This window comes from Nilaparvata lugens, chromosome 4 (assembly GCF_014356525.2).
Source record: "Nilaparvata lugens isolate BPH chromosome 4, ASM1435652v1, whole genome shotgun sequence".
NCBI lineage: Eukaryota > Metazoa > Arthropoda > Insecta > Hemiptera > Delphacidae > Nilaparvata > Nilaparvata lugens.
Window position 1 is genome coordinate 4,399,365 of NC_052507.1, and position 27,602 is coordinate 4,426,966.

At 36.0% G+C, this 27,602-nt stretch overlaps 2 protein-coding genes across 2 annotated transcripts in view; one reads left to right on the plus strand and one right to left on the minus strand.

The window, feature by feature from the left end:
* Positions 1-27,602, minus strand: part of LOC111055389 (Kv channel-interacting protein 2-like) — a 434,616-nt gene that overhangs the window by 378,383 nt on the left and 28,631 nt on the right. Inside the window, exon 2 of the mRNA XM_039425548.1 lies at positions 17,265-17,393. Within this exon, the coding sequence (XP_039281482.1) occupies positions 17,265-17,286 (22 nt within the window). The 5' untranslated portion in view covers positions 17,287-17,393. The remainder of the gene's footprint in view (positions 1-17,264; positions 17,394-27,602) is intronic.
* LOC120350774 lies at positions 1,287-5,682 on the plus strand. Its single transcript, XM_039425551.1, has 3 exons — positions 1,287-2,528; positions 3,364-3,609; positions 4,202-5,682. The coding sequence occupies exons 1-3, from the start codon at positions 2,453-2,455 to the stop codon at positions 4,306-4,308; spliced, it is 429 nt and encodes a 142-aa protein (XP_039281485.1). The 5' UTR covers positions 1,287-2,452; the 3' UTR covers positions 4,309-5,682.

The following is a 27,602-nucleotide window of genomic DNA, read 5'->3' on the forward strand; positions in this document are numbered from 1 at the left end:
TTACAATAATAATTTAATTTATGTAATTCTTAAAACTGCTTAATCTTCTAGACATAGTTCCTCTCATACAATGTACACGTGCTAGTGTAACTGATAAGGCAGGGTTGGTGTCTGATAATAGATTAACATGTGTTGCTTTCAAACGATCACCGTCTTGGTGCTATTTCTATGCACTGTGATTGGTTTAGACCTACCAAAGAGATTTAATTACCATGTGGTTCAGTTGAATTAAATTATTAATAAATTAATATTCTTGTACAATTTTTATTAGGTTTGAGATTATTATAATTAATTTCTGCCATTTTATCAATAATAGAATTTCATGCTATGACCTATTTAGTTACAATAAGACCTGACGCATAATACAATTTCTTAAATAATAAATAATTTCAACAATAATACATACATTTATTTTTTTATTTGAAATTCTTGATCCTTTATTGATAGTTTTATAATTTTTAGAGATGATATTTTACCTTGCATGAAAACCGGCATGATATTTGACAATGCTTTGAATCAGTCAGCTGCGTTCGAACTGTTTTAAAAACATCTGATCGATAGTAAACAAAGTGTAACCTCAAAATCAGTGAGCAATTCGTAAATAATTTGTGCTTTATTCGCAAAATAATTATAATTTTATTGAATAATTTTCCTAGAAAAATATTCAGTACAGAACGGTACTCTTATCTAATATACAGTTATTGATAAGTAAGCTTTATCGCTCGGTCGCTAACTATTCCTTTAGCAAATTCTTTCATTTTAAAAGGTAATCACAATTTTTCTCTCTTTTCATGAGATCTATTTGAAAAATTCATCACACAAAAGCCCCCAGGATATTTTAAATAGGTAATTGGGAGACGAGTCGAAACAATGACTATTTGAAAAATCCGATATTGTGATGAATACACTATTTCATCTCCTTACTTCTACGAAAACTCAACACTTAACACTAAAAACAATATATCGTGCACTTTTGGCTACGAAAAATAAATAATTGATTGTTCCTTTCATTGGATACAATCGAAATACAATAATTAATGAGGTCTCTTTGGATCCTTCATTAAAACAACTCCACAACTTCCATTCACGGGTGGCTTATGAGCAGACCCATAACTATAACAACTATACAAGATTTCACATATTACTTCTTAAGATTTGAATAGTATTTGCAACAAATATAGACTTTCATCATTTTTTCATGGTTATTACAAGTTTCGACTCTTTGGTTTGGCTTTTACATAAATTGGGTGAGAGTGTGATTTTACTTCGGTGACTCGATGCGGTCCTGTGTAAAGATGGAAGAATTTTTTAGTTAACTTGCCTAGGGCATCTGAAGATTTATGTGCTTTTACCAGTACTTCATCTCCGACTTCATATTTGAATTTCTTTGTAGCCTTGTCATGGTATTTTTTCCTTTGTTTTGCGGATTTGTCTAACCTATTGCGAACCAGTTGGTATAAGTTTGGGTTAGGTTTATCCGGATTTGGAAACTTGATTAGGCTCTGAATAAATGATTCGTTTCTTGTGCCAAATATAATTTCGTGGGGAGTGTACCCGGTACTATCACTCACACAGTTATTAATGCAGTGTTCTAGGAACGGTACATATTTGACCCATTGTTGATGACGGTGACTGCTATATGCCCTCATAAATCTTGAAATTTCTTTCATTTTTCTTTCCACTGGGTTTGCACTGGGAGTGTACGCCGAGACTCTTGACGTTTTAATGCCGGCTTGTTCTAAAATTTGTTTCCACTTGGCACTGCAAAAATAGGTTGCGTTGTCTGACAATATGCGCTGTGGTTTACCAACTTCATTGGTCCATCTTTCGGTGATGCATTTGGCTAATTTTTCACCAGTGATTTTACCAATAGGGAAGAACATTGTATATTTTGAGAACAAGCAGGTTAAGACAAAAATAAAGCGTTTTTGGTGTATAGACTGAGGTAGTGGCCCATAGATGTCAGCTGATATTAATTCAAGTGGTTGTGAGGGTAAGATAGGTATCATTTCTCCTGCTATATGAAAACGGTTATGCTTTGTTTTTTGACAGATGTCGCAGGCTCTTATTAACTGTGTAACCTTTTTGTTCAATCCTTTGAAGTAACAACACGTTTTCAGGGCATGTATTGTTTTTCTTATGCCAAAGTGACCAATTCGTTCATGTGCTTCCAAAATTACGTCCTTTTCTAGGGTGTGTGGTATGACTAGATGCCAAAAATCGGAGTTTTTATTAGCCTTATAAAACAAATGGTCGTTGAAAACAGTGTAGCGTTGTAGATACTGGTGCTCTTCTACTGGAGGGTTGGATAACTTGCGAATGAGATCTGTGATTTTATTGTCCATTGATTGTGCGTTTTTAAATTTTTCAGATGTAAGGAGTTCGGTGTGCAGGAGCGGCGATATATTGAAGGGTAACGGCACTGGTTGATCTTCGGCTACATAGCATTGGAATGTCGTTTCATTTGCATAGGTGTCACTTCCTTCTCTGGACAAGAAATCAGCAGTTTGATTTCGTTTACCTGGCAGGTGAGTGAGTTCTAGGTCAAATTCTTGCAATAACAGAAACCATCTAGATAGTCGGTTGTTGGTTAACTTGGCTGTTTTGAAGAAAGTCAGAGCCTTATGGTCTGTGTTAACAAAAATCTTTTGGCCTAACAACAACGTTCTATATTTCTTGCATACTTCGACAATGCTTAGTAGTTCTTTTTCCGTGACTGTGTACTTCTTCTGGGCTGCATTCATAGTTTTGCTAAAAAATGCTATGACTCCTTTTTCTCCTTTCTCATCATATTGAAAAATTTCCGCACCTAAGGCGTAATCCGATGCGTCAACATTTATATGAAACGGTTGGTTGAGATTTGGATGATTTAATATAACAGCTTTCAGAAAAGCATCCTTCAACTGGTTAAAAATTGCATCTTCCTTGAGCCCCCATATCCATGGTTTAGAGGATGATAAAACATGACTCAGTTGTGCCGTATAATGAGACATCTGTTTGTTAAAGCGGCGATAGAATTGTAGGAAACCAATAAAACGTTGAAGCTGTTTACGACTTGATGGAGATGGAAAGTTTTTTATAGCTGCTAATTTATCAATGTCCTGCATGATACCTTTATCAGTTATGATGTGCCCGAGGTATTTGACTTTCTTGGCAAAAAATTCACATTTTGATAATTTTAACTTCATACCACATTTTATTAGTCTACCGAATACTACATCAAGGTGTTGAATATGCTCTGCCACACTCTGTGATGAAATAATTGCATCATCAACGTAAAGAGCACAAAAGTCTGAAATGTCTTCACCAATTGATTGTCTTAGGCAGCGTATAAATATAGCCATTGCATTTCTGATCCCAAAGGCAAGTCGGGTGAACCTGAGATTTCGGCCGTTGAAGAGGAAGGACAGGTAATCTCGAGATTCTTCGGCCACTTGTACCTGCCAATATCCGGCGCTGAGGTCGACGGTGGAGTATATGGTCTTGCCATGGAACGTCTGCAACACCTGATCGATCTGGGCGGGAGCTTCACGGTCGTCGTCGAGAATCATATTCAGCTGGCGGGCGTCGAGACAGAGTCGGGTGGAGCCGTCCTTCTTCGAAACGCAGGTAATAGGCAAACTATAATGCGATGTGGATGGTTCGATAATGCCTAGTCTTTCCATCCTATCTATTTCGGCAGCTGCTGCTTGACGGTGCGCAAAAGGGATGGGATAAGATTTTCTATAATACGACTCATGTGGTTTGACCTCTAATTTACACTGAAAATGATTTGCCAATCCTGGCTGTTCTGAAAATACTGCACGATTTTTTATGAACATTTCTTTCATGGATTGTTTGATAGCGAGCCCCCATTCAGAATTGTTATCAATCTCATTCAGTAACTTTTCCATCAGAATGTCAGTATCATCTGGTGTTTCATTTTCCAAGCTGTAGTCATTCACTGAATCATGACTCATCATTTCACTTTCTTCACCTTCTCTGTATTGCACCTTGTATTCATTTTCAGGAATGTAGTCTTCAACCATGTGATATCTCACTACTCTTACATCTCCCGCATTGGCCTTTAATACTATCTGAGTATTGATGCTAGTCCGATTGCTATTGTCGATTAATTGCAGTTCAAGATTTTTGAAATTTATGTTTGAGTTATAATGGGCTAAGAAATCAGCACCAATAATAATGTGTGGTCCATTTGCAGGTAATACCAGGAAGGAGTATGGGAAGCACTTTCCTTCGACTTGGATCTCCAGGAGGCATTGTTTAGATATTCGGAGACGACGTCCTGGTGTGACACCTGATAGGTAGGTTGAGGTTAACGGTAATGTGGCTATTTCTGTTATGTTTTTCAGGCGGGAATAAGAATCATTCTGGATTAAGCTAACTTGTGATCCAGTATCTATGAGAGCTTTGAATTGTAGGCTGGCTATTTGTATGGTTATATAGGTTTGAAAATGTTCATGTATTTCTTGGATGCTGGAGTTTTCTTCTTCTAGTAAGGTTTCTCTGATGTTATTATATAGTGTGGTAAGGCAGGTAGGTTCTTTTCCTGTATCTGGAGCAGTGGGGTTGTCTAGATTTTCCATTCCATTCATTTTTGCAGGTTGGGTGGGCTTAAACCGTATAGAGCGGCAACGACGGTAGATTCCTCTGAGTTTCGGTTGTTTACCTTGGATTATTTCGACTGGCGGGGTTGACGGATCAGTATTTTTACTTGGCGGTTGTTCTTCTGCTAATTGATTATCATTTCTCTCCGTGTGTAGACAGGTGATGGACGACTGTGGCGGGTGATTTCCATATAGTCATATTTTCTGCGGCGTTGATGACCCTTGTGTTTTCTCAGCCATATCCGATTTTCTTCCCTGATTTTCGTTGGGCGTCGTTTGATGTTGATTTGCGCTCGCATTTCCCATCCGGTTGTAGTTGTTGTTCCGGCTATGCGCGGCGTTGTTGGAGTATTGGTTACGGTGTTGGTTTATACGGTCTCGTCCATCATGGTAGTACGCGTTTCTCCGGTTAGTATCCGACTGCTGGTTGTAGTTCTGGAAATTCCTCCTACTTTCTGGTTGGTTTTCTTTATTTAATCGCTGTTGAAAATTTGTGTTGCGATCCTGGTTATTTGCAGAATTAAAGGGACGACGGGCGTTAGAAAAGGGAGAAGTATTTTGTTGGGGTTGATGATCTTGATGCGGATGCTCTTGTCGCACAGTGAAGTTGTAATCTTCGCGATGTACCGCTTGTATTTCGTGGAGATGATTTTCCAATTCTTTGATGGTCTTAACATGACTAGTCGCTAGTGCCATCTGTACGGGGTAAGGCAGCTTCCGGATAATGATCTGAGTGAGTGCTAACTCGGCAAAAGGTGTATCTAGTTGTGAATTTTGGTATCTGATGTTTGATACGAAGGCGGTGCATGTTTGGCCATTTCTAGGTGAATATTTGCAGGATACGATATCAGATAATATAACTCGCTGTCGATCTTGTCCCCAATATTGCTCTAGGAAAGCATCTATGAATTCGGATAAACTATTAAATTCGGCGGCGCGTCCGTGAAGGAAAAGTAATGGTTCTCCAGACAACAGAGTAAATAGTTTGAATTTCCATATGGGCCAGGGTGTGGGGGTAAGTTCTTGAACAGATCTCAGTTGTTCGACGAAGGGTTTTGGGGGCATAGACGCCGGAGTGTCATCAAAATGTCCTAGGTTTTGAAAAATTGTGGTGGTGTTGTACGACTCTGAGGGCGATGACAGTTCTAGATTGGCTCGAGAGTGACCTATGCGGGTTTCCATCTGAGTGATTCGGGTATCCGTCTGCTCAAATCTTTTTCGGACCTCGGCATCAACACTCTTCCTTTGCTCAGCGGCAGTATCACACCGTCTATGTAGGTCGCTGTATTGTATAGTTAAGCTGTCCACCTGAGAGCTAATAGCAGTTTGCTTTTCATTCAGGGTGTTAACATGGCTCTTCAAATTTGTTGTATTGGATGTAATGGGTGCAAGTTGCCCTTCTACTCGCCGTATAATGTCCTCGTGTTCATTTTGACATGTAGAGATTTGTTCATTTAGTTTGGCCTGCACGCTCTGAGTTATCTGCTCTCCTGCTTTGGTGCAATGCTGTTTGGCTTGCTCAACTACTTTCTCTTTCAGAGTATCCATCTCCACGCGTATGTGTTCTTTTAAGGTGACCTCGACGTTGACTACCTTCGTATGCATATCTTGTGATATCTGATCCAATCGGTTATTTGTTTCTGCAATGGATTTATCTAGACGCTCAGTTAATTTTTTGATGGTTTTATCTGTGTCACGGAATGCTACATCCATCCGCTGACTCAATTTCTCCAAACCCTGTTCGCTTACCTTCTTTGCTTCTTGAACTTCCATTTTTAACTCTTCCTTTGTTTGGTCGCTTTTTTCATTTAAGTTTTTTATTTCTGCATTTGTTTTATTTATTGCTTCATTGGTTTTCCTTATTTCTTTCAGGATGAGGGTCCAGTCAACGGCGGGAGTGGGTGCATGGTTATCGGTTAGCCGCTGGTTTTTTATCCGAGCAACGGTGCGAGAAATGGGGGTTCCTGTTTCTGAGACGTCATCGACTGAGTGCTCTTCGGATGTTTCATCCTCCGGCTCTTGGGCTACCAACGTATCCTCCACCAGAATGCAGCTCTCCTCCACCTGCGTCGAAGATAAATCATCCAGTACATTGGGATGGAAATCGGCGGATGCGGCGGCAGATGCGGATGGCGGCGAACAATCGGGTGAGATGTCTTCGGTGTCCGACAGACTTGGATTGACCTGGTCGTTTCCTGCCATAGTTTGCGGAAAAATAGCGTTAACATAAAAATGACAAGGACACACAGGATACACAGTGAACACTTATGCGGTAATACAGGTACGCCTCTTATAATTTATTATTACTATTATTATAAATATCTTACTTTTATAATTTCTTGCCGCAATTCAATATATAGGCTAGTGTTCTTTGCACAATTTTATATAAAAGCAGTGATACTCTGCTTAAATTATTCCGCAATATATCCGTGATTTAATTTTACTTCCCTCTTTATGTTTTAAAAACTTTTAAAAATGTAAATAACTTCAATCCTCTTTTCTGTAAATATTTATAAATTGTTTCAATATAGACCTAATATTCTTCAAATAATATGACCTTTCTTATGGTGTTTCTTAAACCTATGACTTATAGTATGACCAATTTTCGAATAACACGATAATAAAATTCTGAGTTCGATTCTTTCTCTAAAAATTCATCAATCGATAAATTTCTTTTCTGTTCAAAAATTGGGTATGGTACGACTTGTTATTTTATATAACAGTGAACAGTTAATATTAAATTCGAAGAAATTCACAACCATGAATTTTTCACAAATTTTCCCGTTGTCAGCGCTATAGTATACTGAGCAACTAAATAATCCTCGCAGTCGATTATCCACCTCTTCAATGCCTATCACTGTTGGGCGCCAAATCATGTGGTGCTCTTCCTGGGGGAGTCACTCTCACCTCCAAGGATAGGACAACACACGTAGGGTGATGTAATGCTGTATTTAAATGCCTCACGTTGGGCCGGCAAATCATGTGGTGCGTTTTTTAACGGCTTCACACATGTAGGGTGAATCTTGCACTGAGTCAGTGGTGTAGTGGCTATAAATTTTGCAATGGCGTGTGAGGACGCTGAGTGAACACCAGACTGATTGACTCACTACAAGACTCAATACAATTGTCGGAATCGCGGGAGGCCTAAACGCTCGCTCACCCTTGATTCTTCTAATGACAGATTGTATAATGATGAAATTTTTATAAGTAGTGTAGCGGACGCTAAACACTGAATACGGATACCTTAAAATTATTACCTGTGAAGAATGAGCATACAAAATCATACAGGTCGAGCAAAAATCCCGATGTAGATAATTTACGGGACTGCGTCTCTAATAAGTTCTGAAGGATTAAAATACGGTATTTGAACCCAATATCGTTCAGAATATACTTCGAGAACAGAGTCTTGTCGGGTTTTAAGCTCTATTGTAGGAATTTATATGATCTATGGCTGCCTCTGCTGTACAATTGATGAGTTCGCTCCTAAGTCGAGGTAGGTAACAGATAAAAGCTGATATATGAGCAGGTAAGGACAAAGAATAAATATCTCGATCTGACCCCACTCGCTACATCCACTTAGACCTGTTCCAATATCCAGCTTAATTCAATTATTCCAATGATCGTATTCGATCGGTTCTTGATGATATAGAACGTATCAGACACAATAATTGACAGGCTTAAGAAATAATCGAACTCAGAAAGCGAATTAACAAAACTGAAATATATTACAATAAAATATGTAATCATACAGTGCAGATTCAGAATTTGATTTACAGGTTGATAATAATTCAGCATTAACAGAAGTAATTAAAAATTTCTTGTGCTTGCATGATACCATGCGTGATTCAACAGAATTTTACAATTGATAAAATTGAACAGTTTTGAAAAAATAGTGAAAAAATGAATTATAGAAATATTTTTTAAAATGTTCGGGGTCGTGGTTCAGGCAGCGGAGGATAGTTAATCAACTACAAATTCTTATAAATTAAATGTGAATAAATTCTAGGCTCTTAAATGTTAAAGCGCTTGTCGGCGTGGCCAATAATTTAACGAAGAAAAATTTATGTTTTTCTGCACTGAAATATTTTCGAAGCGTAGATTGGGGCCCCTTATGACTTATAACTCACGTGAAATTCCTTGGTCGTCGTGGTTTTCTTCTTTAGATCAAAAATCGTTTGATCGGCGGCAATCCAGGCTTCGGTTTCAGCACGTGGGGAATTTTAATTTAAATATCTCCTTCACCGAATTAATTAAGGGATAATTTACTTTAAGCTTTTAAATTTATCGATTGATGAAAACAGAAATTTACGAATAACAAATAAATTGGCCTAAAATATCGGCTCACAAATAGAACATTTAAAAATCGAACAAGAAATTTTACAAATAGGTCTTTGGTAACTATAAAAGAGATCTACACGGTAAGGATTTCAAAAGGGAAGTGCTGCTCTTTTCTCTAAGCTTTTAGGCTAGACCTTGCTTCTCGGAATCTCAATGTAATAATTTGCATAAAAATTTGCCATTGGTAGAACGCTTGTGACGTAAACATGACGTCAGTGGCAAGCAGTAGAATACAATTCCTTTAATTACAATAATAATTTAATTTATGTAATTCTTAAAACTGCTTAATCTTATAGACATAGTTCCTCTCATACAATGTACACGTGCTAGTGTAACTGATAAGGCAGGGTTGGTGTCTGATAATAGATTAACATGTGTTGCTTTCAAACGATCACCGTCTTGGTGCTATTTCTATGCACTGTGATTGGTTTAGACCTACCAAAGAGATTTAATTACCATGTGGTTCAGTTGAATTAAATTATTAATAAATTAATATTCTTGTACAATTTTTATTAGGTTTGAGATTATTATAATTAATTTCTGCCATTTTATCAATAATAGAATTTCATGCTATGACCTATTTAGTTACAATAAGACCTGACGCATAATACAATTTCTTAAATAATAAATAATTTCAACAATAATACATACATTTATTTTTTTATTTGAAATTCTTGATCCTTTATTGATAGTTTTATAATTTTTAGAGATGATATTTTACCTTGCATGAAAACCGGCATGATATTTGACAATGCTTTGAATCAGTCAGCTGCGTTCGAACTGTTTTAAAAACATCTGATCGATAGTAAACAAAGTGTAACCTCAAAATCAGTGAGCAATTCGTAAATAATTTGTGCTTTATTCGCAAAATAATTATAATTTTATTGAATAATTTTCCTAGAAAAATATTCAGTACAGAACGGTACTCTTATCTAATATACAGTTATTGATAAGTAAGCTTTATCGCTCGGTCGCTAACTATTCCTTTAGCAAATTCTTTCATTTTAAAAGGTAATCACAATTTTTCTCTCTTCTCATGAGATCTATTTGAAAAATTCATCACAATGTATAGGCCAATTCCTTCATTAATAGTACAATTTCAAGTTTTCTAGTCTATTACTTCATAAGTGATGATGCTTCAATTGTGTATTTCCTATCCTGTAAATATATAGGTGAATTCCTCCCTTAATAGTAGGGATGGGTATCGAAAGACAAAACATCGATGTTTTCCCTCCTGAACATCGATTAGTGAAAAACATCGAACAGTAAACATCGATGTTTTTAAACATCGATGTTTTAAACATCGACCTGTTGCCGTACATTTTACGGAAGACTATTACATCCTTGGAGTAACTCAGATAGCCTAGTGAAATCAATTTCCTTTCTTATGTACATGTAAAAGAAAGGGACAAAGCTTTTAAGAAGTAGTTAACAATAAAGGAATATTATTGATTGGCAGCAACGAAACTGTAAGTTAATAAATTGTTTGTAGTTGTAGGTAATCAGACTCTACGTTATCAACGAATATAAAAAAGAAAATCGAATAATAGTTGAGTCAGAAACCTCTCGGGATATCCTCGAAGATTCTGTCTTGGGATTTTATCCTAAGCTAATTTTAGCAATCATTGTTACTCATAATCGTATTCATTCAATACCTGATAGTTTTATTTAGGAAATGAGGATGAATAGAGGTGTTTTTCTATGGCTATCTACACTCTATACCTACAATACGAGGACCTCTATTCCAGAGCTAGATTAATAATTGGTATTGAACGTATGTTGAGGAAAGCACTTGTAATAAGAAAAACTCTTTCTTCCTAAGAAACGAAAAATCCAACCTCTTATTCAATTATAAATAGGTATCCAACCTTGACAAGGGCCACAGTTATGTAAATCTTCAAGAGTATCCAACAGTCTCACATAAAAATACAGAGAGCCTGATTGAAAAATTCGTTTTTGTTGGGAAAAACATCGAATGACCGATGTCTAGGTGAAACCATCGATAAGTGAAAAACATCGAACAGTTGTAGACATCGATGTTAAAATCATCGATGTTTGATGTTGAAGCATCGATGTTTCTAAACATCGATGTATCGATACCCATCCCTACTTAATAGTATTATATATGACTGGGTACTCCATGTGAAACTCTCAACGCTAGACAAATAATTTCATTGTTTCATAGGCTATCACACGTTATAACGTCAAGGTATGAGAAAGACACATACACTAATAGGATTACTCTTGTTGAAGATGTAAATTGGAGAGTTTATTTTGTCGCTCCCTTTACGTGGCTGCTCGGAAATTTGATTAGGCTCAATTCTGAGGCTGGAGTAGTGTGTATATTATAATATATATGCATACTGTACTTGTATATATTGTAGAATGTACATTGTTACATGCACATGTATATTTTGTACATTGTGAGAGCTTGGTGACGTCTAATGTTTCACGACTGACTCCAAAGATTACGTTGTACTTGCGAGCATAAGTTCACTCTTCTCCATTCTCCCACTCTCTCACTCTCTCACACTCTTACTCTCTGGATCTCACTCTCACACTCTTTCTTACTCTCTTATTATCTCACTCAATTGCTATTGCTCTCTTACACTCTCACACACTCTCTCACTTTCTCACTCTCTTATTCTCTCAATTTCTCGCTCTATCACACTCTCACTCTCTCACTCTCTATTGTAACATACATAAATGAAGAAATCCAAACTAATCTAATCTCTCAATCTCACACTCTCTTACTCTCTCAGACTTACTCACTCTCCCACTCTCTCACGCTCTCTCACTCTCTCCCAGTCTCTCACTCTCTCAGACTCTCTCACTCTGTCACACTCTCTCACACTCTTACTCCATCAATCTCACACTCTTTCTCACTCTCACTCTCCCACTCACTCACACTCTCTCACACTTTCACACTCTCTCACACTCTCTCACACTCTCTTACTCTCTTACTCTCTCAATCTTACACTCTCTCACACTCTCTCACTGTAGTGGTGGAGAGTTAGTGGAAGAATACCTCGAATATTCTTTCCAAAGAATGGACATTGATATGTCCAAAGCTCCGCCAATTTATGTAGATGCATAAAAATATTATATATTTTATCTATAGTTATTACAAATTGTTTTTTTTTTCATATTATATACAGCTCAATAATTATTTTCTCAATTTATATTTTGTAAATTCATCCATAATTTTGCTGTATTGTAAGCTATATAAGTCTATAAGCCAGTATATATTGTAATCTACATAAATAAAGTGCTCAATCGATCAATCAATCAATCAATCAATCACTCTCTTACTCTTCCACACTCTCTGACTCTTCGACTCTTACACACTCTATCGCCCCTCTTTTTATTTTCTCTTTCTCACTCACTCTCTCTCACTCTTCTCCCCTTGATTCTTCAACTCACACTGTCTCACCCTCTTACACTCCCTCCCTTTCTTTCTTAATCTCATACTCTCTCTCCTCCTCTTGATTCTCTCACCCACACAGTCTCACTCTTCTTATAAACTGGAGTACACAGCAGAAACTCTGTTTAGAATAACGTCGGTTATAACGCTTACTTACTCACTCTCTCTCACACACTCTCTCGCTCACTCTCTCTCTCTTCCTCTTGATTCTCTCACTCACACAGTCTCACTCTTCTTATAAACTAGAGTACACTGCAGAAACTCTATTTAGAATAATGTCGGTTATAACGCTCACTTACTCACTCTCTATCTCACTCTCTCACAATCTCTCTCTCTCTCTCTTCCTTGATTCTCTCACTCACACTGTCTCACTCTTCTCATAAACTAGAGTATACTGCAGAAACTCTGTTCAGAAGAACGTTGGTTATAACGCTTACTCACTCATTCTCTCATTCTCTCACTCTCTCACTCCATCTCTTTCTCTATCATTCTCACACTCTCTCTCCTTCCCTAGATTCTCTCTCTCACACTGTCTCACTCTTCTTATAAACAAGAGTACGCCGCAGAAACTCTGTTGAGGATAACGTCGGTTATAACGCTCTTGTCTCAAGACAAATTATTATCCTACAACATTATCCAAAGCACCTTGCAAAGTAATAGGCAGCCTGTATAATTTATATGGTTGAGGGGATTGTTATGGTTCTAATTATTGTCATTCTCAGCTTACACATTGGAGTTGGTTCTATTAGAAGCCAGGATGGAAATTGGAACTGGAGAGACTATAATGAGAGAACTCGAATTATGCCAATTCGATGTCTGTGTACAAAGGAGATTAGAATTGAGTTTGAGGATTGCAAATGACTTTGATTAAATTGGAGACGTGCATTTTATTATCATAATGGATAAAGTAAGTACTCACTTCTCTGTTTTGGTCTACTGAAAACAATTTTCATTTTATTTTGATGGTCGAAAAATCTAGTGTGGCGAACTCACACAACTTTCCATGCCGTTATGGAAATTGATCACCTGACGCTAGTGTTCATGCGCATCTCAAGTCTACTGTTTAAAGATCTGAGCCAGCTGGTGACAGGACTATAACGCTGGATACACTCAAAGTCTGCTATTTCTTCATAGTGGATGATTTAATAGAGTCAACAGTTGCCAACAGTTTGCAATTGAATAATCACATTTTTTCAAATGTCGAGCTTATTTTCAATTTTAGGTGAAAATGTTACTGAACATTGATTGTAGATATTTTCAAGCTCAATTTTTCCACTTGAAATTTTTTGTTCAAATTGTATCTCAAGTCTGATAATTGGGAATCCAAAATCCAACTTTGCATTGATGGGGTTGAGCTCCTGAAATTTTTGAAGATATGGGACTTGGGGCAGTTGATAGAGCTTATCAATGTTTATTCTAGGTATAAATTTGATCATAATCGTTAGAGCGTTTATCGAGAAAATCGTGAAAACCCCGGTTTTTCACAACAATTCCGCTATCTTGAATTGCATTTGATCGATATTGTTCGTGTCGGATCCTATAAGTTTGTATTGTAAGTTCCGAATTCCAAGTCATTCCGTTGATTGGTATATTAGATATCGTGTATACAGACACACATACACTTATACAGACAAATACACAAAAACCACTTTTTTGGACTCCAGGGACATTGAAAGGTATAGAAATTTAGGAATTGGGGTACCATAATAAAAAGTGAGCTCCACGTTTGAGTTCATAAAAATTTTACATGATTTCAACTTTCTACATGTTACAATATAGCTTGCACCGCAAACGTAACATCAATTCAAATTTAAGCTAGAAACAGCATTGTATCTAAACTAAAATAAGAAGATATATTATGATAAACTTGAATAGTTATAGGTCTGAGAAATCATATGAACTGTTATACATCCTGTGAATGAGCTTCTGTAGGCTATGTATGGTCCACATCAGAATAAACTGCACTGCATAGATTAAAAAATACATGACTACAGGCAATAGCCTGTTTTTTCTTTTCTGACTATTGTATTATCTGCTATATCCTCGAAATAGATAAATAGATGAATATGCAGAGGCCAGCAAAGTAGTCGCCAGCAAATTCAAGAATTGTTCAAGGAAAATGAAAATGGAAATTCAATCTCTGAATTCAATAAACATATTGAGTTTCATTGATGCTGAGGCTCCATGCCCTTGAAATGTTTGAAGTCAGGGAACTTGGAAATCTCAGGCAACGAAAGAAATCCGTACATTGGAAGAAGAAACTTTTTTACCGTGTATCTTCATATTGGAGCAAAATTGACAAAGGATTTTCTTTCAGATACGGGATAGTAGTAGCTGATGTGATTCCAATTCAAAATCGAATACAGTTGTTGCTAGTCATACTCGAAGCAAAATTGTAGAATTCCAAGTCGAAAGGAATATCCATTCATATTGATTCTGTGAAATACCTTGCATTTCTCGTGATGTACAAACGTCATCCAACATCCATTAAATTTCAATATGAAATTCTCTTTGAATTTAAACAACAAGTGATAGAAGAAAATGATCTTATTGGGAAATATATATGCTCTTGAACTGAAAAGTAGATTGAAATTGTGATTTGAAGCATGCTATGGAATGGAAGAGTTGATCCATTCTTAGAACATGATTGATTTTTCATGATCATGTTTAATTCCATGAACATGATCAAATCTGTTTTGAAACGATTATGATTATTCTTGCTGATATTGATCAGCGAGTGTTCAGCTAATAGGCATGAGATGATGTTTTGATTTCAAAGCTTCATAGACTAGAATTGGGACAGGTAAAAATCTCATGCAATAACTATTATTCACATATAAAAATCCATTACTGCTCACAAGGGATAACTTTATTAATTTTCAATATGAGTATGTCGAATATGTTGCAGGCTGAATGCACAAATTAAATTATTGAAGAGCATGTTATAAAACGCATAAAGGTAAAGGTAAATATTATACAAACGTATAAAACATGCGATTTGCTATGATGAAGTCCACGTTATAATGGCAGTATTTCATTAACATTGGTGTTGCTATCCTTGTCTATCATTCAACAAAGCAGATAGCGCTATACTTTTCCAGCTCTGCAATGTTGTCACATCGTTCCCAACAATAATTACAATCAATTTTGTCAGAATATTTCATGCTAATAGGATAAAACTGATCATTTTTAACAAGAATGAACAGTTGTATTACATCAGATGTACCGGTATCTTCTATCATCTATAGAAGGCAGAGAGTCGGCAACGTTGTTCTCCTATCTTCCTCCACTGCCACGTAGATCACACTATATTCTCGCTCTCTGCTATTACCGTTATTGAAATATCATTTACGCTCACGAACTTCAAAGAGATTCTTTTCGGATTCGAACAAGCTTTCATATTTGAATCATAAATGAAACATTGTTGATTCCATATTCCCATTATATGTTACATGATCATTATAATGCTTTGTAAATGCAAAATTAGCATAATGTGATAGGTTTGTCACGGTACAAGCTCAAAGCATGAAGCTTCTGTGATCAAAGAATTGAAAGCTTATTCATACAAAATGAAAAACTACTCATATTTGAATTGAAACGCAATGAAAAAATCTGGTGTTGCGCACTCACACAACTTTCCTTGCCGTTATGGAAATTTATCACCTGACGCTAGTGTACACGCGCATCTCAAGTCTACTATTCAAAGATCAGTCAGCTGGTGACAGGACAATAACGCTGGAGACACACGAAGTCTGCTATCTCTTCATAGTGAATGATTTAATATAATCAACAGTTGCCAACAGTTCGCAATTGGATAATCACATTTTCTCGGATTTCGAGCTTATTCCCAGTTTCAGGTGAAAATGTTACTGAACATTAATTGTAGAGATTCTCATGCTCAATCTATTCCACTCAAGATTTTTTGTTTAAATTGTATCTGAAGCCTGATAATTGGAAATCTAAAATCAAACTTTGCATAGATGAGGCGGAGCTCCTGAAAATTTTACAGATATAGGACTCATGGCAGTTGATAGAGCTTATCAAATACTATTCAAGGTATAAATTTGATCAAAATCGTTTGGGCCGTTTTCGAGAAAATCGCGAAAAACCCTGTTTTTGACAACATTTTTGCCATTTCAGCCGCCATCTTGAATCGCATTTGATCGAAATTGTTCGTGTCGGATCCCCATATTGTAAGGACCTTACGTTCCAAATCTCAAGTCATTCAGTTAATTGGGAGATGAGATATCGTGTACACAGACGCACATACACTTATAGCCAAAAAACACTTTTTTGGATTCAGGGGACCTTGAAACGTATAGAAATTCAGAAATTGGGGTACCTTAATTTTTTCGGAAAGCAATACTTTCCTCACCTATGGTAATAGGGCAAGGAAAGTAAAACTTATCATATTTGAATTGAAACGCAATGAAAATACTCGAACTCGAATTCAGTTCGAGCACATATTCTCTTAGAAACAAAGGTTTATTATTGCATGGCGTGCTGTGATAATGTATTTACAATCAAAGTCATTAATTATTATTGATAATTGTAATTCTAATAATGATTGTAATAAGATACGAGAGGTATGACCGGTTCTGATGAACATATAACTGGAGCCACGGCATTCCAATGATAAATTATAGGATAGACCCTAACTTATGATATCTTGAAAGACATTTTCCATGACATCCCGACTCTCATGATGCTCAGTTTGTCACGACTCTATACTTATGCTTGTCTGACAAGGTCCATGTATTTTCCGAATATTTACGACCAATAAAATATCAATTTATGACTTACGAGACTAGCATCGAGGAAAACACACACAACATCGATAGTACAAACATCGATAGGACATACACACAACATCGATAAGAATCCGTCGATCTTACCTCTCTTTTTTCCGCCGTACATAGTCCGTCTCACTCTATCTCAAACTCATGAATAGAGTGCAAGCAACTGGTGTCAAGTTGTCTAGCCTCCGTCTTGTTTTATCTCCATGATCCCGTTATCCTAATGCACTATAAATGATAAAAACGTTACCATTAATACGTCGCGTTCTATATATTAACTGAATCACTCTGGAGTTGATAAGAATATGACAGGTAATACCTATTTTTTTATCTGCAATTTACCGCGATTCTATGCAAAATAAATTTATTTATTCATTTATAAGAGAAATTATAATTCATTTAAATAATGAGAAACGTTTTAATTAATACGTCACGTTCAGGCTTTCGGCCTGAGTAGTACTATCTGAACAGAGAAATCACTGGTAAAGTCTTCCTAATTGACTAAAACTCTCAGGAGATGACAAGAATATGACAGATGTCTTTCATCCGTGGGGTCCCATCTGACTGAATCCCAAAAGGTCGAAAAGTATACTTTCCCATATGGTCGAATCCGATCTAGCCAATTAGATTTGATCATTTGCGATCAACTACTAAACTTTTCTACCAAAAAGAAAAAAAAACTCTTTTCTACCTGATAGGAATCGACCATTTGGCAATCGGTCAGATGGAGAAAGCAAATCTTCAACCTTTTGCGACAGTTGAGATTTTTGACCAGATGGGATTACTATTGAAACTTTTTGATCATTTGGGATTCGACAATTTGGGAAAGTAAAGTTTCAATCCTACCGTTCAGGATTCTTCAATTTTCGATCTTTTGCGACAAAAAAATAATTCCGACCTAATGGCATGCCACCCTTTCATCTCCATTTCCCCGTTATCCTAATGCACTTTGAATAATTGAAAATGTTATGATTGATACGTCATGTTCGGCCTAAGTTGGTAATAACTGAACAGTGTAACACTGGTAGAGTTTATCTCATCAACTGAAACACTTGAAAGGTGACAAAAATATGACATATGATGCCTATGTATTTTTATCTTCATCTTCCCGTGATCCCAATGCACTTTGAATACTCAAAAACGTTATAACTTAAATAATACGTCACGTTCGGCCTCAGTAGTACTGTCTAAACAGTGTAACACTGGTGGAGTCGATCTCTTCAACTGAAACACTCAGGAGGTGACAAGGTGAAAAGAATATGATATATAATGCCTATGTCTCCCATCTACATCTTCCCGTTATCCTAATGCACTTTGAATAAAATTGAAAACGTTATAAATAATACGTCGCGTTCGGCCTAAGTAGTACTATCTGAACAGAGAAACCACTGGTGAAGTCTATCTCATTAACTGAAACTCTCTGGAGCTTATGAAAATGATGCCTATATGTCTGGATTCAAATGAACGGTGAGAACTATATCACTCAATATCTCATCCACTTTGTAAACAATTATCCCAATGAAACTCTAGAGCGAATGGAAATATGATGAAATGTACTGCTTTAACAAATCTCGCAATTCAAACTTGGGATGGAAAATCGTTCTTTGATATATGAGTTCTTATTGGAAAAAGTGGAGTATGGAGATGAACCACAGAAAAAAAACTGGATCCTACTCTCTGAATTTATTCAAACGCGACGAAGCTATATCAGAACCACCCTCCGGTGTCTTGTCGAAAAATTTGTTCAAGTCGAAAGGTTTTGTTTGAAAAAACAATTTTTGAGTCTCACTCTAGGATTCAAACATAAGCAAACATAATTATTCGATAAAATTAGAATTGAATCAAAAGTTTTGGAATTTAACATTGTCGCGAATCAGAAACCTTTTCTGCAGATGTGAAACTCTCGAATAATCTGATCTATCCACTCATGAATTATGAAATTGTTTGGGAACATTCCAATTGAATGGAAAATGTCAATAATTTGAGGACAGGAATGGAATGTGCACATGGATTTGAGGAAAGATTTGGTGACAGCAACAGGATGCAAAACATCGAAAGCAGGAAAACAACAGCAACAAATGAAAGCGGATAAATGATTTGAAGCACATTTAGGTGCATAGATGTTGCAAATATAACACCAACATACAACACCAACATGCTTGAGTCATGAAAAACACTTATTAAAACCTAAAACCCATCGTTTTTCTGGGGAAGAATAATAGTCCCATGGTAATAATGAATATCAACAGTGAATTAAGTTGGAAGACTAGATTGTTAGCCATATTTACACCAGATTTGTAACAACAAAATGCTGTACACGAATTCTTTAAAAAAGTTGTAAAACCAATCCATTCCCATATCCTTCCTTATTCTCATATCCCTCCACTCATTCCATACTACAAATAAAGTCTCCAATAAAATTGTCAATAGCAGTTTCAGTCTCCTTAAAGATATCAGAATCAGAAAAGTTATTTCAATAGCGGAATTTTATCTTCGAGATTTTTGTATTTTCCGAAGCAATATTGTTCGAACAGTTCTTTTTCCAACTCTAGCCTATGAGAGATGATATTCTTCAATAGTTTTCCCTCCCAAGTCTTTCAAATTCTTTATGCAGAATGAATCGATGTCTCCAAGAGCAAAAATAAAGTATCAATAGCTGATAGGAAGAGACTTGAATGGAAATTCTTATTAAACTACTTATGGAACGACAAAAAGTTATAAGCACCAGACGCTATAGAGTTTCAGTTTCTTTCCTTTTCAGTACAATCAGAGCCCTTCTTTCTCACAATACTGACAACTTTTGTAAAGATTTCCTTCCCCCCTCCCATCCAGGACTGGAAATTTCATTTTTGTCCTGTCACCGTTGAAGGGGATGCATTGAACTGATTAGACTGTGCATTTTCCTTCAATGGAAAACTTGATGAAAAGCTCTCCGGAGTGAAAAGTGAAACAGGAAAAGCGGGATGGGAGCACACGCACAAGTCGAGATAGCGTTGTTGGGAGAGCGAGAATTATTTTGTCACTTCTGGAGCCTGAGTTTCACGAATGTTACTTATCAGGTGATGACTGAATCAATCATTGAATGTAATACATATATTTCAACATTTTCTAGGAAGATTTTAACTTATTCTTGTTATCTGCGAAAATGAAATTCACTTAAAATTTGAGCTATAAGCATTTATCGAATTGAAAGCATTGGTATTATTTATAACGTATGCTTGTGGTTTGGAGTATAGTTCATATATCTTCTATATTGATTGTGTAATTTAGGAAATTGACCCTTCTTCTTCTTCTCCATCTTCTTCCCCTCCTCATTCTCCTTCTCCTTCTCCCTCTTCACCTTCCCCTACTCCTTCTTCCTCCCTTCTTCCTCTCTCTCATCCTATCTTTGCCATCTTCCACTTCTTCTCCTACTCCTTCCTTTTCTTTTTCTTCTCTGGGAAACTGTTTCTATTCCACACAAATCTTTCCGTATCATCAGCAACAAGACGACAACTCTGATCTGATCAATCTTTCTTGAGCAACAAAATGTTTTCTTAATCTTGTTAGCCTCTTCTTCTTCTTTTCTAGTTCCTCTTCATCTTCTTCTTCTGCCCCTTCTTTTCCTCTTCCCTCACTTTTCCTTCTCCTTCTTCTTAACCACCTTCTTCTCCTTCTCTCACTCCATCTAATTGATTTTGCTTGAGCAACAAAGGCCTTCCTTTTTTTCATAGTTTTCTTCTACTTCCCCTCCTTATTTTCTTCTTTCTTCTTTTCTCTTCCTCCTCATTCTCCTCCTTTTCTTTTCCTTTTTTTCCTCTCCCTCATTATTTATTTTCTACTTCTTCCACTTCGCTCTCTTACCTTCTCTCATATGATTTGTTTCTTCAGCAACAACTGTTCTTCTTCTTCCACTATTCCTCCTTCATTTCCCTCTTCTCCTCTCCTTCTTCTTCATTTCTACTCCTCCCCCTCTCTCTTATTCCCCAATTCCTCTTATTCCTAGAAAAAAACAATTTGTAATAAGTATGGATAAAATGGATAATATTGTTATGCATCTTCATAAAAAAGCTCCGCCAATTTATGTAGATGCATAACAATATTATCTATTTTACCTATAGTTATTACAAATTGTTTTTTTTTTCATATTATATACAGCTCAATATTATTTTCGTAATTTATGTTTGTGAATTCATTCATAATTTTGCTGTATTGTAAGCTATTGTATATGAGTGTATAAGCCAGTATATATTGTAATCTACATAAATAAAGTAATCAATCAATCAATCTCTTTTTCTTCTTCTTCTACTCTCTTCTCATTGAACTTGCTCGAGCAACAAATTTTCTCCTTATTCTTGTTATTCTTCTACTTCTCATTTTTCTCCTTCTCCTTTTTCTTCTCGTTCTCCCTCCCCTTCTGTCCTTCCCCTATTCACCCACCACTTTCTCTTCTCCTTCTTCTTCTCCTTCAACTCTTATCCGATTGATCTTGCTCGAGCAACAAATGTCTTCTATTCTTGTTATTCTTCTACTTATCCTTCTCCCTTTCCTTTTTTTTGTCCCTCTCCTCCCGTCGCTCCCCTCTTCTCCTTCTCCTCCTCCTCCTCCTTATCTTATTCTCCTTCTTCTTCTTCTTTTTCTACTTCTTCTTCTTCTTCTTCTTCTCCCTCTTCTTCTTTTTCTCCCTACCTCATCCGATTGATCTTGCTTGAGCAACAAATGTCTCCTTTTTCTTTTCTTATTCTAGTAAGTCTTCTACTTCTCCTTCTCCTGCTTCTCATTCTTCTTCCTCTTCTCTCGTCCTTCCCCTCTCCACCACCTCATCCTCTTCTCCTCTCTCTTCTCCTTCTTCTCCAACTCTCATCGGATCAATCTTGCTTGAGCAACAAATGTCTCCTTATTCTAGTAAGTCTTTTACTTCTCCTTCTTTTCCCTCATTCTCCATATCCTTCTTCTTCTTTTTCTCCCTCTCCTCTCATCCTTGCACTCTTCTCCTCCACCTCCTTTGCGTCTTCTTTCTTTTTCATCTTCTCCACTCTCATCTGATCGGTCTTGCTTGAGCAACAAATGTCGTGATCAATGAAAGAAGCCGAGTGTCTGAGTATCTCGCGACAAAACTATGCTTTTAGGGATTTTCCATTTTGGCGAAGGAGGAGTTTCAGGGGGTCCAGAGGGATTTAAGGGGGTTCCAGGGGGGTCCAGGGGTTCCAGGGGGGCCACGACTGTCAACCCCCGTGAATGATGTACTGTCGTCGACATGCAACTACTGAAAAGCTCCAAATTGATGGAGAAGCTTTCGCCGGAGAAATAATGTTGGTCATACTGCAAGATTAGGTTGGCAACCCAAGTTGACGTGGTCAGGATGAAAGAGGGTGGGTGAAGGATCCTGGGGGGTTTCCAGGCGGGTAAAGGAGATCCTAGGGGGTTGGGAAATGGCTACAGGGGTTTAAATGTCCAGAAACATACCGGCTTTTCGTCGGGATTACACAAGGACATCCAAGGTATAGAATTTATTTCCGGTGTGACGTTTTCGCTCTCCCTCACTCGCTCTCACTCTGTCTCTCTCTCTATCTCTCACTCTCTCACTCACTGGTGTATAAGGATACCCAATCATCGAACTACTATTTTCACAAAATCCTTCTTAGTCAGTGCCTGTCGTGCATGGAATGCACTTCCTGTTTCTATCAGGTCTATCGAGAGCCGAGCGAGCTTCATCCTGACTTTGGAAAAACATCTTTTGAAACAAATGACTGAAACTGTCCGGTCCAAGAACGATCACATGACAACCATCCCCCACCCATCCCACCAATATAAACCGTTAAACCTGTTAAAGGATGAATTGTATATATAAATATATCATTTAAACTCATGTTATTTTAATTATCCACTGCATACTGCTGTATATTACTGAAAGTTGATTACCCTGATCTACTTTCAGCCTACTCCATTTTATTAATCAATAATTTGATCTTATCTACCTATAGAATTATTTTACTCCATTATTTTTCTGTTTTTTTTTTTTTACTCTTGAATATTCATATAATTAGAACTTTTACAATATTTCCATTCATAAATAAATCCTTAGTTTAATTAATGGAATTAACGTTTTGGTAGAGAGTTAGTGGGGAGGATATTTTTAATATTCTTTCCGAAGAATGGACATTGATATGTTCAAAGCTCCGCCAATTTTTATAGATGCATAACAATATAATTATCTATAGTGATTATATTACAAATTGCTTTCTTCATATCATATCCAGTTCAATAATTAATTTCTTAGTCTATATTATGTAAATTCATCTATAATTTTGCTGTATTGTAAGCTATTGTATATAAGTGTATAAGCCAGTATATATTCTAATCTACATAAATAAAGTACTCAATCAATCAATCAATCTCTCTCACTCTCTCCCTCACTCACTCCCTCAGTCTCTCTTATGGTTGTGTGGTAGAGAGGACCAGGAGTCCTAACTCCGCCCTAATAAAGGCATATAATCAATCAATCTCTCTCTCTCTCTCTCTATCTCTCACTCACCCTCTCTCTCTCACTCTCTTTCTTTCTCTCTCACTCTCTCTCCCCTACTACCATGTCATTTGAAGTGTGTTATTTATCTTGTCGGAAAATTGTTTCATGCTCAGTGGTCCAGTTTTTTCTAGTTGGGAGACTCCTCTATATGATACGTCACTGGAGAAGGGAAAAGATAATTTTATTGTCTTGGGGTGGTCCTATCAATTTACGTGCTATATCTGTTCAAAGTTGGTTACATCAAAGAATGGGATACCACAGGAAATCATGACTTGGATTCCATAGGTTTTATCTGAAGGAAGCTCGTAATCAATGTCAATTGTGAACTCCTTGTTCATTCATTCTTTTCCGTCTTCCATTGAGAATTCCATCAACGATATATATATCACAGTTTATTTTACAGCTCCAGCCGTTTCTCGCATCCCATCTGCCATTTATTGACCGAACGAAGTGAGTCTGCCATTATAATTATGTTTATATGTTTATATGTTTATATGTTTATATGTTATATGTTTATATGTTTATATGTTTATATGTTTATATGTTTATATGTTTATATGTTTATATGTTATAGTTTATATGTTTATATGTTTATATGTTCATATGTTCATATGTTTATATGTTTATATGTTTATATGTTTATATTTTATATGTTTATATGTTTATATGTTTATATGTTTATATGTTATATGTTTATATGTTTATATGTTTATATGTTTATATGTTTATATGTTTATATGTTTATATGTTTATATGTTTATATGTTTTATGTTTATATGTTTATATGTTATATGTTTATATGTTTATATGTTTATATGTTGCGCATTTACGGCGAAGCGCGGTAATAGATTTTCATGGAGTTTGACAGGTATGTTCCTTTTTAAATTGCGCGTCGACGTATATACAAGGTTTTTGAAAATTTTGCATTTCAAGGATTATATGGAAGGAAAAAGGAGACTCCTTCATACGCCAAAATAAGAGTGAAAATCAGACTATAGAATTATTCATCATAAATCAGCTGACAAGTGATTACACAGATGTGTGGAGAAGCCAGTCTATTACTGTATTTGTATAAGGTCTATATTTCCAATCAAAGACATTAAAGAGGTATGCATCTTTAAGTTGGGTTTACACCAAAGCTATTAAAAAAATAGTTATAACTTAATCCTTATAGATTCTATTAGATTGAATGGAAGTTGACAAACACATATGTTCATCAAGTGTATGATAAGTTATGTTCAATCTAATATAATCTAAAAGGATTGAGTTATTATCATTTTTTTAATAGATTTGGTCTAATCGCAGCTTCAAGGTCTTTGGTTTCAATATTTTGTTTTGCAGTATTATTATGCGTGCCCATCAGTATCAATATTCTCACATTCGAAAAAACTAATTTAATAGGTGAATAAAAATTAACAAATATGAACTAGATAATGCTGGAGAAATTAAAATATTTTTGATTCTAAAAAATTAATTGTCTTCAGATAGAAAGATCATCACGGAACTGGATGAGTTATATCATATGAAATACAAATTCAAACGTGAACTGAGTTTGTTAACATTTAAAACAGTTGACATCTGGTACTTGTGGATGAGAATACTGGGTGAGGTCTACTGTTCACAGAGCTACTAGTTACGATTATTCCAGTCTCCCTGGACCAGATTTCTATTCATCATAATAGTATATACCTGTTTGCTCGAAAGATCGGGCGTCTAATTCTCCTTCTTTTTCCAGGTGGATCCTAATTCAGTATCTTTTTGGGCCACCTCTCATATCTCATCTCTCATCTCTCATCTCAAGTGTATAAGACAGTATATATTGTAATCTACATAAATAAAGTACTTAATCAATCTCTCATCCTCTGTGCATGTCCCAACCAAACAAGGCGCTTCTTTTCAATCTGCTCCAGTGTTGTGTCCAGTTTCCCTATTCTGTTCCTTATCTCCGTATTCCTCACTCGATCCATCCTTGAAACACAACAACTCCGGCGCAAGAAATCAATTTTCACAGCATTTATTCTTTCAGTGTCTCGTTTTGTTAATTCCCTAGTTTCAGAGCCATAGAGCAATATACTCGGTACAATGGAATGATAAATTCCAATTTTTGTCAATGATATATTTGGAAAAAACTGGAGTAGTCTTTGTTCATTGTTATAACCATGATAAGTTACACTTTTCAGATCAATTCCTAATTCTTCCATTTCTTTGCGGCGTAATACTATACTATCACGCTTTTAGACTGAAACACCGTGTTAATAGAACTTCAACAAATTTGCCAAAGAGTAAAATTTACTCTTATATCTACTCTATATTTACTCTAATATTTAATACTGTGTTGATGGTGTTTATTGGTTGAATTTGTCAATGTTAATGAAGCCTCAATATAATCATAGATAAACCGTCTCCATTCTTCCTAAAGCCTTTTTTCTAATGAGTCTCTGCAAATATCATTGGTTCTTGAAGCAATTTCAATATATTGGCAGAAAGAAATGCTTTTGTTGCTTCACCTGTCATCAGATCATTTCTTATGACATTATATTTTTGATAATTTTCCATTATTCAAGAACTACGGATAGGTAAATGCAATCATAGATGATGATAAAAACAATATAAGAATCTTGAAGTACCCTTTATTTTTGAAAACTTTAAAATAGTTCAACAATTATATTTGAATAGTTGAACTATTCTAATTTTTTTTTTAAATAAAGTGTACTTCAAGACTTTTATATTGATTTTATTATTATGTTGATGAATTATATAATAGAACAATAGGAATGATATTGTCATGCTATTGATGTTGATTATGATTAGCCTATGATGTTGATAGCTAAGAGTCAACTGATTCAAATATTGATAAATTGGAATTGAAAATTATAGATCACTTGATGTTAGAAATGTGTATGTTTATGTATATTATAGTTTGAATTGTCTCTTTTCTATTTGTAATAATAGCAACATTATATTTTAATGGTGAAACATGTTGTAATAAAATAATTCAAAAAAAGGGTACTGAGATTTATATTTCTATTCATATAGTTTAAATGTTGGCTAAAAACAGTAGCTCCGTCTTTGTCTAGTCGCTAACGGCCGTTTTCACACATACCGATTCCATGACGGTACGGCACGACGCGACACGTCAGGTTGAGAAGGTCTCCGATTGGTTGATTCCTAATCGTCCTAATAAGCCAATCAGATAGCTTACTGTCCTGAAGTGTCGTGTCGTGTCGTCGAGAAATCGGTAAGTGTAGAAATAGCCGATATCTGAGCGTTATCAACATTTGATGAAATGTAGCTGAGTGTGTCGTGGGCTCAAATCACACAAAACCTTTTTCAAGTTTATGTTGAATTTTGTCCAAGTATTTATCTCATCTCATCTGTAATACTCATGTATATGTCACATAATCGTGTGAGTTATTCACGCACAAAATTAAAACTTATGAGAACATCATTCTGTGAGAAATGGATCTTCTCAAATCTTTCGCATCTCAAGTGATTTCAATATTCACCACTATGGCCCGGTTGCACAAGATTCAGGATTCAAGATTTCTTTATTGCGAAAAACATTTATATACAAATGCATAGCATCGTCATAATAAACTTAACATGGTGAAGAAAAAGTATTTACATTCATAGAAATAAAAATTCAAACACAAGCATGAAAACAGCAAACAAAAATACCCTCAAATTAAAGACTCCTCTTTTCTATACGGGCATTTTTCTATTAAAATATTTCTCATAGTTCTCTTAAATTTACCCGCTTCTAGCTCCTTCAAATGTGCAGGAAGCTTATTATAAGCTCTTATACCAAGCTCCTTAAAGCAGTTCAATGTATTTGCATAATTGCACTGGTTCACTCTGAGAGATTCAGAATTTCTTTTGTAATGGTTGAAAGCCGGTTAAATTTCAACCGTGATTAACTTCACGAGAACCAA